Consider the following 14,411-nt stretch of genomic DNA (forward strand, 5'->3'; position numbering starts at 1 on the left):
AGAAAAAAAAGTTATTAAGATATTTAAGAGAGATAAGAAAATAAGGATAATAAATACAGAAATCAGCAGGACAAGGAAAGATGGAGGAGAGCAGGATTCTGGGGGAGGACCTCCATGCGCTTCCAGAGCGTCTGCTAGAGCGTCTTTCACAGATTCCGGGATACTCATGGGACCAGAACGTCACCCCTTTCCAGTCCTCTTACGACCACTGGCAGTTCACTGGAATCAAATACTCCGCAGACTCCGAAAGCATTTCGACGCATACCGCGGCCTCCTCCTCGTCTCGTTCCAAGGCCTCCGCATCGTCGCATAACTCGCCGGAGCTGGAGCCAAGGTCCTTTTTTCCGTCGCAGTGGCGAAAGGCCCCCAGTGAAGCTGGGAGTGAGATCACATCCCCACGCGAAGAAGTCGAGAGGCCATGGCTTCCCGTCATAGCCCGTGTGTCCGGCCATGTTGTCCGCCTTGAGCGTGAGTTTCACATCTTGAGGACGATCGTTGAGACCTCCGATCCAGAATGCAAGCACACCGTTCGCCCCATCGATATCATACACCTTGCTCGCGAGCCAGAGGACAGAGGGCTGCTCCTCGTCACGATTTATGAATACGTATCGCCCAACTATCTAAGACGCTTGATCCTGGGTGGGCCGCACTCCTTCCAAATGGATTGCAGTGTCCCGCCATCGACCAATCCAGATATTGAAGAGGTTTCACTGCAGGCGTTTTTTGATTTTGCCATTGGAGCTTGCGAGTGTCTCGAGTTGCTGCATTATGGTCTAAAGACCATCCATGGTGAAATACGTGGTGACGCTTTCCACTTCTCCGAGGAAACTAGGGTCGTTAGGCTGATGAATACCGGTAATGGCCCTAGGTCATTCGACAATGCTCTAGGCGATGGTTGGGCCGTCTTGTCAAAGGAAATCGGCGTCAGGAACAAGCTACAGTTTATCGCGCCAGAACAGACCGGAAGATTACCAACAGAGCCCGACAGCAGAACAGATATATATGCTCTTGGTATTCTACTATGGATTATGCTAGCTCGGAAGCCCGCTTTCGAGGGAAAAGACCTTGTTGAAGTAGTGCAGAATGTCCTGAGCAAGAAACTATCTCCCATATCGACCTTACGCCTTGATATGCCTGATGCATGCTCCGCCGTTATTCAAAAGATGACCAAAAAACAAATCAATGAGAGGTATCATACCATCTCAGCAGTCAAATGGGATTTCCAGCAGATCTCCAAGCTGCTCGGCGATGGGAACTCAGAGGCACTGAGAGACTTCCAGGTAGCCCAGCGGGATGTTTCCTCTTTCTTCACACTACCTTCCGGCATGTTTGGAAGGAAAGTCGAATTCGACCGGATTATGAGCGTCATAAACAAGGCCAGCAAACGACGACAAGCTGCCACCACCCCTAACAAGCCAAGTCTCTATGCAAGGAGCTCGGCTTCGTCGATTTCGGGCGACAGACTAGATGCTGTCGAAGTTGACGCCTCCAGTGATTCTGGTTCCTACGCAGCCCCTATTTCAGCATTCAGACCTAACTCGATTTCTCACGCTTCGACCTCTCATGGCTTGATGCCTTCCCACGATTCGATGTTCAGTGGTGATCATGGCACTACTAGCGGTAAATCCACGCTTCTTTCAAACCGCATGAAAAGCCCTACGGATTCGCGAATGTCATGGGAATTTATCGATCGTGACTCCCCCAGCGTCGCATTCGACTCGGGCTCTCTAGCTCGGCGAAAAGCAGCACATACAAAATATAGACATGGTGGTCGATGTGAAGTGATAACGGTGTCTGGACCAACCGGAATGGGCAAATCAGACCTGCTCCAGCGTCTGCTACCCGAAATACGCAAACTAGGTTACGTTGCCGTTGCAAAGGTCGACCGACAGTCTAAATTGCCGTTTGACCCTTTCCTCAAAGCACTAGCCAGCCTATTACGACAGATATTTTCTGAGCGTGATATTTCGACAGAATACCACAATTCCATCCGCAATAGCCTGCAGCCCATCTGGCCGTCCCTCCACCAGTTCCTCGACCTTCCCTACCAGCTGCTCTTCCAAGATAATGTCGACTATGAACCACCGGTACACCAGAGATCCTTTCAACCGCTAAAAGGTTTAAAGGAGGGTATAGAAGAATCGTTCAGTGTCAGTGCCCCCGAATTTACAAGTCTCAGGCATGGCCAAACCTCACAAGATTTCATTCAGGGACCGTCCGCTTCAGGAATGAACTTTGTGGAAATCGTAATCGATGTACTGAGGGTTATGTCCTTATACGAAGTCATCTGCATATGTATCGACAATGCACACTTCGTGGACGATGAGTCTGCCGGCCTATTACTTGAGATCATAAAGAACAAAGTTAGATGCGTGGTCATCCTCACTGGACGCACCGATGACATTGTCTCGCCTATCATGAAATCCATTTTCGCAGGCGAGGGCTCAAGTATTACAAATGTGGTACTGGAACCTCTGACCGAAGATGATATTCTTGAATTCGTCGCCGCGACAATGCACCAAACTTCAAACAACTCTCTGGTCCCGCTAGCCGCTGTCGTTCAGGAGAAGAGCCGTGGAAACCCCTTTTACATTCGCATGATTCTTGAAACATGTTATCGGAAGAACTGCATCTGGTACTCCTGGAGAGACGCTGCGTGGGAGTTCGACCTTGATCGAGTATTCTCGGAATTTGTTGTCCCCGGGTACGGCGAAGGCATTGGAACCAACTTCGTTGTCAAACGATTGCAAGAAATGCCTTCTGCCGCACGGTCTATTGTCCTATGGGCTGCGTTGCTAGGCACTACCTTCTCATTCTCGCTTGTGCAAAAGCTACTTTCTGGAGAATTCCTGTTTGAGGTTGGTGGCGAGGAAGAAGATGATGTGACTTGTCCCGCTCAGACCAAGTGGAAACAAAACAGTAGTGACATTGTTGCTGGGCTTCAATTCCTACTTCAGGCATACATCATAATTCCTGGAGAAACTGACGATGAGTTCAGGTGAGTATATTCATTCTAATTTTTATGTTTTGGCATAAGGATTTGACCGGCTAATACGAGATAGATTTTCTTCTGATCATTATGCCCAAGCAGTGGCCTCTATGCGGCAGTGCCATAATGTGGAGAAAATGCATTTCATCATAACGCAAACTATGATGAAGTATTTACCTGACAACGAAGCGACCATGCACCTTAAATCTCGCCACATTGGTCTTTCTGCCAAGCTAATCAAGGAAAGGGTCCCGATACGTACAGCATATCGTGATGTTTTGTACAGGGCAGGGCTATCGAGCTACAAGTCGGGAGCCAAAGCAATGGCCCTTAAACATTATCAACTATGTATCTTTCTTCTACAGGACAGCCCTTGGGCCCCAGATACCCCAGACGCCTACTACGACGAGACTAGGGAGCTTTACATTCAAGTCGCAGAAATGCACCTTGCCTTGGGTCAAACAGAGGAAACGTTAAATGCTCTTAAGCCTGTTTTTGAAAATGCACGCACAGCACCCTGCAAGGCCAGAGCTTGGACGTTGCGAAGTCGAGTTCATTCCGTTTCAGGGGACGTATGTTCTGCCCTTGGTGACCTATTCACCTGCTTGGAGGAGCTCGGCGTGAAAATCAACCGCGTAGCAACGTGGGAAGAAAGCGACGAGGCATACAGAAAAATTGCAAAGTATCTTCAAACGATTGACTTCGATACCCTGTTAACGCGACCTCTCAGCAATGACCGAGCCTTAATCGCAGCCGGCTCAGTGTTGAACGAAGCCATATCCATTTGCCTCTGGCTTGACCCTATGATGTACTTCCATCTTACAGTCGAAATGATGCGGCTGCATCTTGAGTATGGGGCGATGGCGCAGGTAGTATACTTGTATAGCCAGTTATCGACAATTGCATTGAGCCGATTTAAGGATATTGAACTCGGCTTGAAGCTTAGTGACGCTGCATTGTCGATTCTGCGCATTACTAGTGACCCAGCAGCGATCGCGCGTGGCACTACCATTCATAATTTCTTCATCAACCATATGCGGGACCCAGTTTCTGCGATTCTACCCCTACTGGAAACTTCAACAGAGGCTGCATTCTTCCTTGGTGACCGTTACTACATCCTTCTCAATGTATCCTCGATGGTTATCACTCGGCTTGTTCTCGGCCACGACTTAGGGGAGATAGAAGACCTTTGCAATGATGCGACTGAAGGGATCGATGACTGGGTTCATGATATTCGTGGAGGGCTCGGTATTGTAGCGACTCGGTAAGCGCAATATTCCCCACCTATCCTTAAGTTATGGCGCAGTACATATATTAATTCTTTAACAGACAAGCTGCACGCGCACTTCAAGGGAAAACACTGGCCAGTTCACCAGAACTTGCTCTATCTGATGCATATCATGACGATCAAAGATTGCAGGCGGAAGTTTTGGAGCGTTTTCCCGGCAAACCCCATGTTCTAGTTACATACCGCAGTATCATTCTCATTCCACTGTATGTGTTTGGCCACTACTCAAGGATAGTGGAAATGGGTACCGAGATGGTCGGTCAGTTGCGTGGTATCTTTTCGTCAAGACTGGCCACTCAGGTTTACTTTTATCTCTCGTTGGCTACTTTATCCCTGCATTTCGAAGACCCTTTGAGACCTGATTTAGAGGAAAACCTTAAGACGGTTGAACGATACAAGGAAGAAATTGATTATATGCGGGACGCCTGTGATGCAAATTATGGAATGTGGTCGTTACTAGTTAAAGCGCTACTGTCTGAACTGAAGAGAGACTTCCAAGGTGCATTGGTAGCATTTGAGGTAAGTGTCGAGCTTACCCCTTTAAGCGGCATTATTCAAATCTAACCACTTGGAATCACAGGAAGCGTTGGATCATGCTCAAATCCACAACTGGCCAATTGAAGAGGCCCTCGCTTACGAACTTCAGGGTAAGGATAATCCCGTTGCATGATGCTGTACAACCATATAAAAAATCTCATTGCTAACCATTTCTTGTGCAGTTGATTTCCTTGTTCGACGTGGGGCTAAACGTGCAGCGCAAATGATGCTGCAGCCCGCTATTTCTGTGTGGAATAGAATTGGAGCGTCTAGAAAGGCACGACAGCTAACTGAGAAATTCGAATGGCTGATGAGGATCGGCACAGTGTCAAGGACAAACGACGTTGGCTGCCAAACGATCGATTCACTTCTTGGAGTTCAAAAGTCCAACGTTACTGAGTCTACGTCTGAAAACCGCGGCCTTAGTTCTCTTGAGAGCGGCCATAACCAGAAATGGCTGGAGCAAAACCAAGGGAACGATGGCCCTTCTGACATAACCGGCGTTGGTCTGGATATAATCGACCTGTCTACCATTATCGAATTCAGCCATATCATGTCATCAGAACTCGAGGTCAACAAGTTATTAACGAAGATGGTCGGCATTATATTGGAATCATGCAGCGGCTCGGAACTTGCCCTTGTGATCACCGAATTCGAATCCCAGGGTTGGTGTGTTGCTGCCTCTGGAGACAACGAAAGCGACCCTATTGCATATGACAACGGTCTGCCTTTCTCTGAAGTGGAAGATAAAATGGCCCAGCAAATCAGCAACTATACCCTTCGTACCAGAGAGGCAGTCTTGGTGCACAACGTCTTGGAAGACGACCGATTTACAAATCTCAGCGAATCCTACGCATCCCGTCATCCCCACGGTCGGTCAATAATTGTTCTGCCAATTATTCAGGCAAAGAAGTTCCTTGGAGTGGTACACATCGAAGGAAAACCGAATTCCTTTACTCAACGCAATCTGGTACTGTTGCGCCTTGTTTGCAACCAAATGGGTATCTCGCTTGCAAATGCCTTCCTTTTCCAAGAGGTGCGGAAAGTGAGGTAAGTTTTATCGTATTAATGTCTTTCCACGGAAATACACGAACTAACTTCTGCTCTAGTGCTGCTAATGCTGCCATGGTTGAAGCCCAAAAGCGTGCCTTAGTCCAAGCTCGGGAAGCAGAGCATAAAGCTAAAATTGCCGAAGTTGAGGCCAACCATAACGTTAAGCTCAAGGAAGATGCGGCAAAGGCGAAGTCAATTTTCCTTGCAAACATCTCACACGATTTACGCACACCTATGACTGGAGTCATTGGATTATCGGAATTGCTTAAAGCTACTAAGCTGGATCCTAAGCAAGATGTTTACGTTGAATCAATCCGTGTTTGCGCCGACACTCTGCTTACATTGATTAACGATATCTTGGACTTTTCTAAACTTGAGGCTGGAAAGATGAAGGTTTCCATTGTCCCGATAAACCTTCGCCAGACAATTGCTGAAGTCGTTCGGGCCCTTCGATATACTCATCGAGAGAAGGGGCTGAACACAATTGAAGACCTTGATAGCATCGATCCCGACCTTCTTGTCATGGGAGATCCCGTTCGTTTGCACCAGATATTTATGAACTTGTTGAGTAATAGCTACAAGTTCACACCAGCAGGGTCGGTGACAGTTCGAGCAATTGTCGAAGAAGATACTCCAGAGAAAATACGGGTAACATGCAAAGTTGCCGACACTGGAATTGGTATTTCGGAGGAGCAACTAGTTCGCTTGTTCAGACCGTTCTCGCAGGCCGACAGCTCTACTGCAAGATCTTATGGTGGTAGTGGGTTGGGACTAAGTATTTGCAAGGCCATCATTGAGGACGTTCTTGGTGGACGAATATGGTTACAGTCCAAGGAAGGTGAAGGAACTACAGTGACCTTCACGCTCGTCTTCAAAAAGGCTGGCAAGGATGCAGTTCCAAAGACCCCATGGACACAGGAGCCGGGACATAAGCAGCCACATGCCCACAGATTACGGGATATTTCCCATATACCCCGCGACGATGTCAGGATTTGCATTGCCGAAGACAATCCAATTAACCAAAAGATAGCCGTGAGCTTCGTCCACCACCTTGGATTGTCGAGTGAGGTGTATAGTGATGGTGAACAAGCTGTTGAGGCCCTTCGACAGAGGTCTAGGGATGGCAAGCCCTTCCATGTTGTTTTGATGGATGTCCAAATGCCAGTGCTCGACGGGTGCGATGCCACACGCAGGATCCGCGAAGATCCGGACCCAAATGTCAACGAGGTTCTGGTCATTGCCATGACAGCGAGTGCCATTGAGGGAGACCGTGAAAAGTGCATTGACGCCGGCATGAACAATTACTTAGCCAAGCCTGTGCGATCTGATGTGTTAAAGGGTATGCTGGACCGGTACCTGGCACCACAGACGAAGGCACTGCCGAAGAGGTCAAAGTCATCGGCCGCTGCCTCTCGTTTGATAGAATTACAGGCTACTACTCCGCCTAAACCCCCGCAGCCTGCTCCATCAATAGATGAACTCATTGCTGAAGAGAAACGGACTAAGGCTGCAATAGACGCTGCGACTGCTGCAGCAACCAAAAGGCGCGAAGATACTCCAAATGGTGATTCTATGCCTGAGGAATACACCGAGGGAAGCACCGAGGGAAACACCGAGGAAAACACTGGGGAAAAGAGCCAACCTGTGGAGGAGTCGAGAGTGGAAGAACTTAACGATGACGATGGCACGCCAACCCCCCCGGGCAATGATCCCTCTGTCGACAAGACGCCGACCTTGAACGCTGATACCTACTAGCTCGACTCTTCAACGCTCCATCAACGACAACAATCTGCCCTGGGTTTACCACCACTTTACAAAGTTTTTTAATTATAAGCAGTACGGCCTCTCTCACGCCTATATTGCTTCTCCATATTCATTTGTTTATCAGATAATAACGACATTTAATACCTTTTTTTTTCCATTTTGGGATATGTGGCAGAGGACCATTCCTCTTTTACCTACTTTCTCACAGCAATGCGAACATGTATATATGGGAACGGGAACATTTGAGACGGTTTTCTTTACTCTTCACTTATGATCAAGAACAGGTAATGGCTTTCTTTTTATTTCTTTCTCATGCTGGTTGGAAAAGACTACGCTTGGCTTGGGAGTGCTGGCTGGCTCAATTGGGATTTGTCCGCAAACATGGTGATCAAAAAAACGAAAAAAGAAGAGAAAAGGAAAAAAAAAAAAAATATCTGGGTTCTGTCATGCTGTACACTCTACTTTCTCTGTTTTCTCTCATGAATGTCGTTCTTCATTAGTTATAGTCTGTGTTTATATGCCTGAATAAATAAATATATTGTATGAATATGGCAGTTCTCCCTCCTTATGTAGACGATGATCTATGGCCAAAGATGCGGAATCTCTTGACTCCCCCGTCTGGGATCATAGTGAGCTTTGCGTGAGTTGCATGCTGGCCGGCTACCAGGGCGTCTCCCTCGAATACGTGCTCCGTATCAGCTCTACACGGCTGCTCGCCCTTGACCAGCTCAGTCCAGGCGTCATGGTCGAACGGCGGCTCACTGTCTCCCTCGCCCTTCCAGTCAATCGTCTCGACACGCACTGCCCGCGGGAAGTTCCCCCTGAAGTCCTTGGTATCAACGACCACCTTGACGGCTGATCCAGGCAGGCCCAACTTCACGATGACCCAGTCGACATGGCCTCGTTGGCGGGAGCGTGCAGTCTCCCACCCATCGCCCATGTCCTTCCCTCGCCCGGGCAGCAGGAGGTTAGATGCCGGCGTAAAGTGCTGGTTGCTCGCAGCCAGAGCCAGTCCACCCATCAGCGCCGAGGAGAGCTCTTCCACGGGGCGAGCCTGGCCCTGAGCCGATGCTAGAGACGGCGGCAAGGCGTGGCCGTAGAGTCTGAGCCTGGAGAACCCGCCGTCGGGATACATGCGCACTCTGATATGCGTCAACGGGCCGGTTGGCTTGGGCAGCTTCCAGGCCTGACGCATCGAGGGGCCGCATGGCTGCTGTGGCAGGATGGTCTCCCACCTGGAGAAGCTGTCACTGATCATCTCTTGCTCGCTTGCGGCCGATGCAGGGTCGGCAGCGGGCAGATACGCTGCCTCGACGAGGACATGCTCGCCGTAGTTGCCGACGAAGTAAGCGGTATCGATCTCGATTCCCTCGATGATCCCACTGCCTACCCCGAGCTTGATGAGTGCCCAGTCGTACTCGGCGGGGTTATGGCGTCTGGTCTCCCATCCGTCGTACCAGGCCCCTGTGTGGACGAAGACTCCTGGCTTGTGGATAGGGGCACCGGGGGTGAGCAGGTTCGATGCGGCGGCGAAGTACTCGTCGCTACAGGCCAGCACAGTCGAGTTCAGGGCAGAGGATGCTAGATTGGTCGTCTTGGAGAAGCACTTGTCTATCTCCTCACGGGGAACGCTGGTGGCCATGGTCGATTATACAGGGAGAGTAAGTATATATACAGCTTGCTCGTTGGTGTTGCTACTTACCTTGAACAGGGACAGTCTTCTCCCTCTTATACTTACTTGAACTTGCTATACCGAGGGCAAGACAAGACGGCAACCCCCGCGAGATCTGCTAATTAATGCCCAGTTGCTCGGATGCCGCCGTAACTAAGCAGTTATCCACCTGTCTAGCCACAGGTAGTTATTCTTATACGACTGGGTTGAAGCTACCGCCACCTTCAACGGCATGGGGACTCCAGCCCCAACTTTCTCGAGGCCATGTTAAAATATATCACTTGATGCATACTTGTGCTATCTGGCTAAGCCTAGGGGGATGAATGATTAGGGTTATTATAAGGACCTCCTAGGGGATATACACTCTTGTGGCTATCTTTGGTAGAAAGGTGAAGGAAGATTGATTCTATCTAATATGGGATTGCCCCTTTTTAGTTACATGATCACTGCTTGCTGATAGCATGGACCACGGTGACACCATGGTTGAGGTGATCTCCCCAGTGTAATGGATAGGGATTCTATATAAGAATATACACCGACTCTTTCTGCAGCCATTTAGGGGCTTCCCCTTTTCGACCCAGCGGTTTGATTCTTCTTCTAAGGCTGAGAACCAGAGCTGTGGATGTCATAAATGACCATGCTCTCTTCAATCTATAAATTTCCTCACCTCCTTCACCTCTAGATAGGAGTTTTCCAGGTCATGGAATCAACGGTTATGCCATCTGAATTTCGTGCTGCCCGATGAAATGGCTGGAGATCCTGAAACGAAAGATTTCCCTGAAAGCTGTCTGCAACAAATATTGAGAATGATGTGCATAGTCCATCTCCATGTTCCCACAATGGAGTAAACTCTGAAGTCTGTGTTTTATCGGGTTCTCTTTTGGTAGTTAGTTATAGTCGTAGTCAATATATGCGTCACGTAAAGAATCCGTCCATCCTCGATGTGCTGGTTCAAGTAGCAGTTCCATCATGAAAAAGAGACGGGTATATGGGCATTTTCCAGGTATTCCAGTAGTTAAGTAGACTCCGGTTGCTCTATAATCCTTGCCTGCTTCGATGGGCTTATGCCGTTGGAGGCTGTGGCTCTGTGGCCGGTATTGGGGGCATGATAAAGCGGGACTTGAAGGGTTAACAGCTATATATGAGCTGTCTGCTTGAACTGGTGCTCATCTACGGAGTATCTGAAGGAGAAGAAAAAGCGAGAGGGATGGCCTGAGGGACAGATACTTATACCTCGAGCTGCCGGGTGAATATCTGGCTAGCTAGTTAATGCGAGGGAGTGACAGCCCCTGAGCCGTCACTACCAGACAGCGGCTTGCAGTGACTCGCCTCTTCACTCGGTCAGCAGCCAGCCAGCAGCCAGCCAGCAGTTAGCTAGCTAGCTAGTTAGTTACCTGTTAGTTACCTGTTAGTTAGTAGCTGGTTGGAGTGAGCTTGCCTGCCAGTGCTGGATTTGAATACGGCGAACGCTAACTGGCTGCTCCAGGGATGATGACAAGACGGACCAAAAACTGTGAAACGGCGCAAGGAATGATGCAATAATGCTTGCGATGCTGCTTGTCCGGTCCTCCTCCTCCTCTCCAGCTTGCCAACACCAGGAAACAGCGGGCATACAGGCCAATTAGACCGAGATAACGCTGCGATGGCCTCTGCAACTGGCATTCCGGAAGAGCGGGCGTCCGCCCTGCCAGGCGGCGTCGAGAACGAGCCGCTGCTCGGGGAGCCGGGCACAGTGACCCAGCGTGAGGACCAGAGCATCTTCACCAACCTGATTACCGGTAGGTCTGCGGGCAGCGGTGGACGGGGATCGACGGCCGGTGGTGGATGGGACGCTGACTCTGCGCTTCTAGGGACTGCGAGCCTGGCGCAGGTTGGGATTCTGATCGTAAGTCGCGTCGCCATCTAGTTACATCCGGCTGGCCGTGTGTGTGTGTGTGTGTGTGTATATAGTTACAAGAAGACTGACAACAGACTGACCAGAATGTCGCCCTCGTCTGGTCCGGGATCTTCACTCACGACCTCATCTTCTTCTCGCCGCACCCGGTAAGCTGGCCGTCGCCATCCATTATCATATAACACGGCCTATATAGGGAGTACTGACCGCGATGACAGCTCCTCAACTCCGTCGGAATCCTGCTCACCGTGCAGGCAATCCTCGTCGTACAGCCAACCAGGACCCCCCAGCAGAAGCAAACCGGTGCTCTCACGCACTTTGGATTCCTCGCTGTCGCAAACCTGGCCTTCATCTCGGCCCTCATCATCATCGAGATCAACAAGCAGAGCCACCCGGAAACCCGTTTCTCCTCCGTCCATGGAGTCCTCGGCCTGATAACCTACATCATCATCTTCCTGCAGTCGGCCGTCGGTGTTGCGCAGTACTTCTTCCCAGAGACCATCTTTGGCAGCGTTGAGAACGGAAAGAAGATTTACAAATGGCACCGTGTGAGCGGATACGTGCTCTTTGTCCTGGAATTGGCAGTAGTTATAGCTGCTACCAAGACGGATTATAACGTCAAGACCCTGCATATTGGATTCTGGCCGGTCACCATTTCAGCGTTTCTCACCTTTGCCGGTGTCGTGGCGAGAGTCAAGAGGTACAAGCTGCCGGCTTTCTTACGAGGATCGACTTCTGCACCGAGCATATAAGCAGCTCGCTCTGCTCTTCTCTCTGCTGTCCTCTCTGCCGTCCTTTCTGGTATATCCTCTCGGTATTACTCTATGATTGATGCTCTTCTCCCGTTCGTCCAGCCATCCGTTTCGGTGTTTGTGTATACCTCCTATTCTTACTGTCTATTTCAACACATAGCTCTTCTCTCGTTAGCTTTATTAGCACCCGAGAGACAATAAATGAATACTTTACTTATGCATATATATAATATTAATTAATATCAGTTACCTTGTGTAGAAGTAATTTTTGCGTGTAGATATACCATCCAGTGTTATCCTCCTACTTCTCAAACTTACTAGGCGCATTTCCAACTTCAAAAGTTCGACTCTAGAAAAACATCCAACTTTCTACCACCAAAGAAACCTCGAATGACAGGAACTGTCACCGCAGCCGATCCCGATGAGGCCCTCCTCGCTATACATATGCCTCAATTGCAGGTTATCACTCAGACCTCCTACGCGGAATGTCGCCTTCCCTCGTCGCGTTATCAGCACAGCGTCGTCTCGACCGCCAACAGCTCCGAAACCAGTCCCAAACGTCCGCCACATCCGCGAAAATGCAGAATTATACTCGAAGAACTGCTTCGATCGCAATTATAAGCCAGTCGCAGACTATCCGCCGAGAATACAGTCTCTAGCCAAAGAAGCCTCGGATTTGCAGCATGCCTTGAAGCATCCTCGAGCTCGAATAAAGCAGGTTGAAAAAGAGATAGGCAAGCTCGCTACTATTGCTGCGCGCCAGCAACTGGGGCCGGAACAAAATGGAACCCTGGATGCGCTTCGACAAGAAGCAAAGGAGCTCAAGGATGCCTCGCAACAGATGATGGATCGGAGAGAAGAGTGTATGGAGGAAATACAGCAGTTGGCATTGTCGTTACCAAATCTTACGTCGAAGGACACCCCAATTGGAGACATTCCTCGCATCGTCACATACATCAATTTCGACCCCGAATCCCCTCCCTCGTATGCATCGCCGACTTCATCGACGGCTGCTATCCCACGATCCCACGTCTCAATTGGCACTGAACTGGGGCTATTGGATTTCACAAGCTCAGCAACATCAACTGGCTGGGGATGGTACTTCCTCACCAACGAAGGCTGTCTCCTCGAACATGCTCTTGTCCAGTATGCCCTAACCACAGCTCGTAAGAAGGGCTGGAAACCGGTCTCTCCGCCGAGTATTGTATACTCTCATATTGCGGAAGCTTGCGGCTTCCAGCCCCGAGATGCGAACAACGAACAGCAAATTTGGTCTATTCAGCAGACAGAGAGAGACAAAGCTGCACATAAACCACAGCGCAGTCTGACAGGAACTGCCGAGATACCACTTGCTGCTATGTACGCGGGCCAGGAAATTCGAGCTGAGCAGCTTCCTCTAAAGTTTGTGGGAGCAAGTAGATGCTATCGAGCTGAGGCTGGCGCAAGAGGAGTCGATACCAAGGGACTGTACCGTGTGCACGAATTTACTAAGGTCGAGTTATTTGGCTGGACAGACAACGTTGAGCAGGACAGTACGGATGCGAATACCAATGGAATAACGTCGACCACTCTCTTTGAAGAAATGCTCTCTATCCAAACGGATATTCTCTCTTCCCTCAACCTGCCATGCCGAGTATTAGAAATGTCGTCTTCAGACCTTGGCGCGAGTGCAACTCGAAAAAGAGATATTGAAGTCCTATTCCCATCCAGAATACCAAACAAATCAGACAATTCATCTGTGCTGGACCCTGGTTACAGTGGCTGGGGCGAAGTCACTTCGACTTCCATATGTACGGACTACCAGAGCAGACGGTTAGGAACAAGGGTGCGTGACAGTTCAGGAGTGTCAAGGTTCCCGCATACCGTCAACGGAACCGCTATGGCCGTCCCGAGAGTACTGGCAGCAATACTAGAGCACGGATGGGATGAAACCCTAGGTGGCGTCGTTGTCCCTGAGGCGCTGAGGCCATGGATGGGTGGACTGGAAGTTATTCGGGGAAATAAATGAATCTAGAATAGCGAATCTCCTGTAACATATTTGTACGATAATGGAAACGAGAGCATTACTATACCACGATTTGAATAATGCATGAGGAATAGGACAGCTACACTACCTGGTATGTATATGTAAGTACCATCCATTTATCTCCTTGCATGTGGTTTCTAGTCCGTCGTTAATTGAATTGCGTCGGCTAGAAAGTGGACATACGTATGGTGGACTATTTGTGCCATCGGGCCAATATTTGCTCTTGGTTGTAAGGGAGAGTTCCACGCAGCCAATAATAGTAGAGATATTTTAAATAGCACCTTCTTACATGGATAAATACTTTACACACCTTAGCCTTTTCCTTAAGAGCACACTCTTCCTTCTTCTTTAGCCCACAGCCTGGCTTCTCTCTCTAAGCTGGCTCTCCCTTAAGTCTACCCCTTAGCTTAAGCGCGGCTGCTTGCCGCTAAAGTTT

At 49.4% G+C, this 14,411-nt stretch overlaps 4 protein-coding genes across 4 annotated transcripts; 3 read left to right on the top strand and 1 right to left on the bottom strand.

Moving 5' to 3' along the window:
• Positions 1–80: 80 nt before the first annotated feature.
• Positions 81–7,622, top strand: TRV_02917 (uncharacterized protein; the record flags this gene model as incomplete). The annotated part of the gene is made up of 6 exons (XM_003022884.1): positions 81–2,998; positions 3,063–4,253; positions 4,319–4,796; positions 4,858–4,924; positions 4,997–5,864; positions 5,924–7,622. 6 exons carry the CDS (start codon positions 81–83, stop codon positions 7,620–7,622), a joined length of 7,221 nt encoding a protein of 2,406 aa, XP_003022930.1.
• Positions 7,623–8,196: 574 nt separating this feature from the next.
• On the bottom strand, positions 8,197–9,273 carry TRV_02918 (uncharacterized protein; the record flags this gene model as incomplete). Its single annotated transcript, XM_003022885.1, has 1 exon — positions 8,197–9,273. The coding sequence occupies one exon, from the start codon at positions 9,271–9,273 to the stop codon at positions 8,197–8,199; it is 1,077 nt and encodes a 358-aa protein (XP_003022931.1).
• A 1,672-nt stretch (positions 9,274–10,945) lies between these two features.
• On the top strand, positions 10,946–11,949 carry TRV_02919 (cytochrome b561, putative; the record flags this gene model as incomplete). The annotated part of the gene is made up of 3 exons (XM_003022886.1): positions 10,946–11,188; positions 11,275–11,346; positions 11,416–11,949. The coding sequence occupies 3 exons, from the start codon at positions 10,946–10,948 to the stop codon at positions 11,947–11,949; spliced, it is 849 nt and encodes a 282-aa protein (XP_003022932.1).
• Positions 11,950–12,370: 421 nt separating this feature from the next.
• TRV_02920 (uncharacterized protein) lies at positions 12,371–13,957 on the top strand (the record flags this gene model as incomplete). The annotated part of the gene is made up of 1 exon (XM_003022887.1): positions 12,371–13,957. One exon carries the CDS (start codon positions 12,371–12,373, stop codon positions 13,955–13,957), a length of 1,587 nt encoding a protein of 528 aa, XP_003022933.1.
• Between the last annotated feature and the right edge of the window lie 454 nt (positions 13,958–14,411).

The sequence above is a fragment of the Trichophyton verrucosum genome (genome assembly GCF_000151505.1).
Source record: "Trichophyton verrucosum HKI 0517 chromosome Unknown contig00253_1.f1.exp, whole genome shotgun sequence".
NCBI lineage: Eukaryota > Fungi > Ascomycota > Eurotiomycetes > Onygenales > Arthrodermataceae > Trichophyton > Trichophyton verrucosum.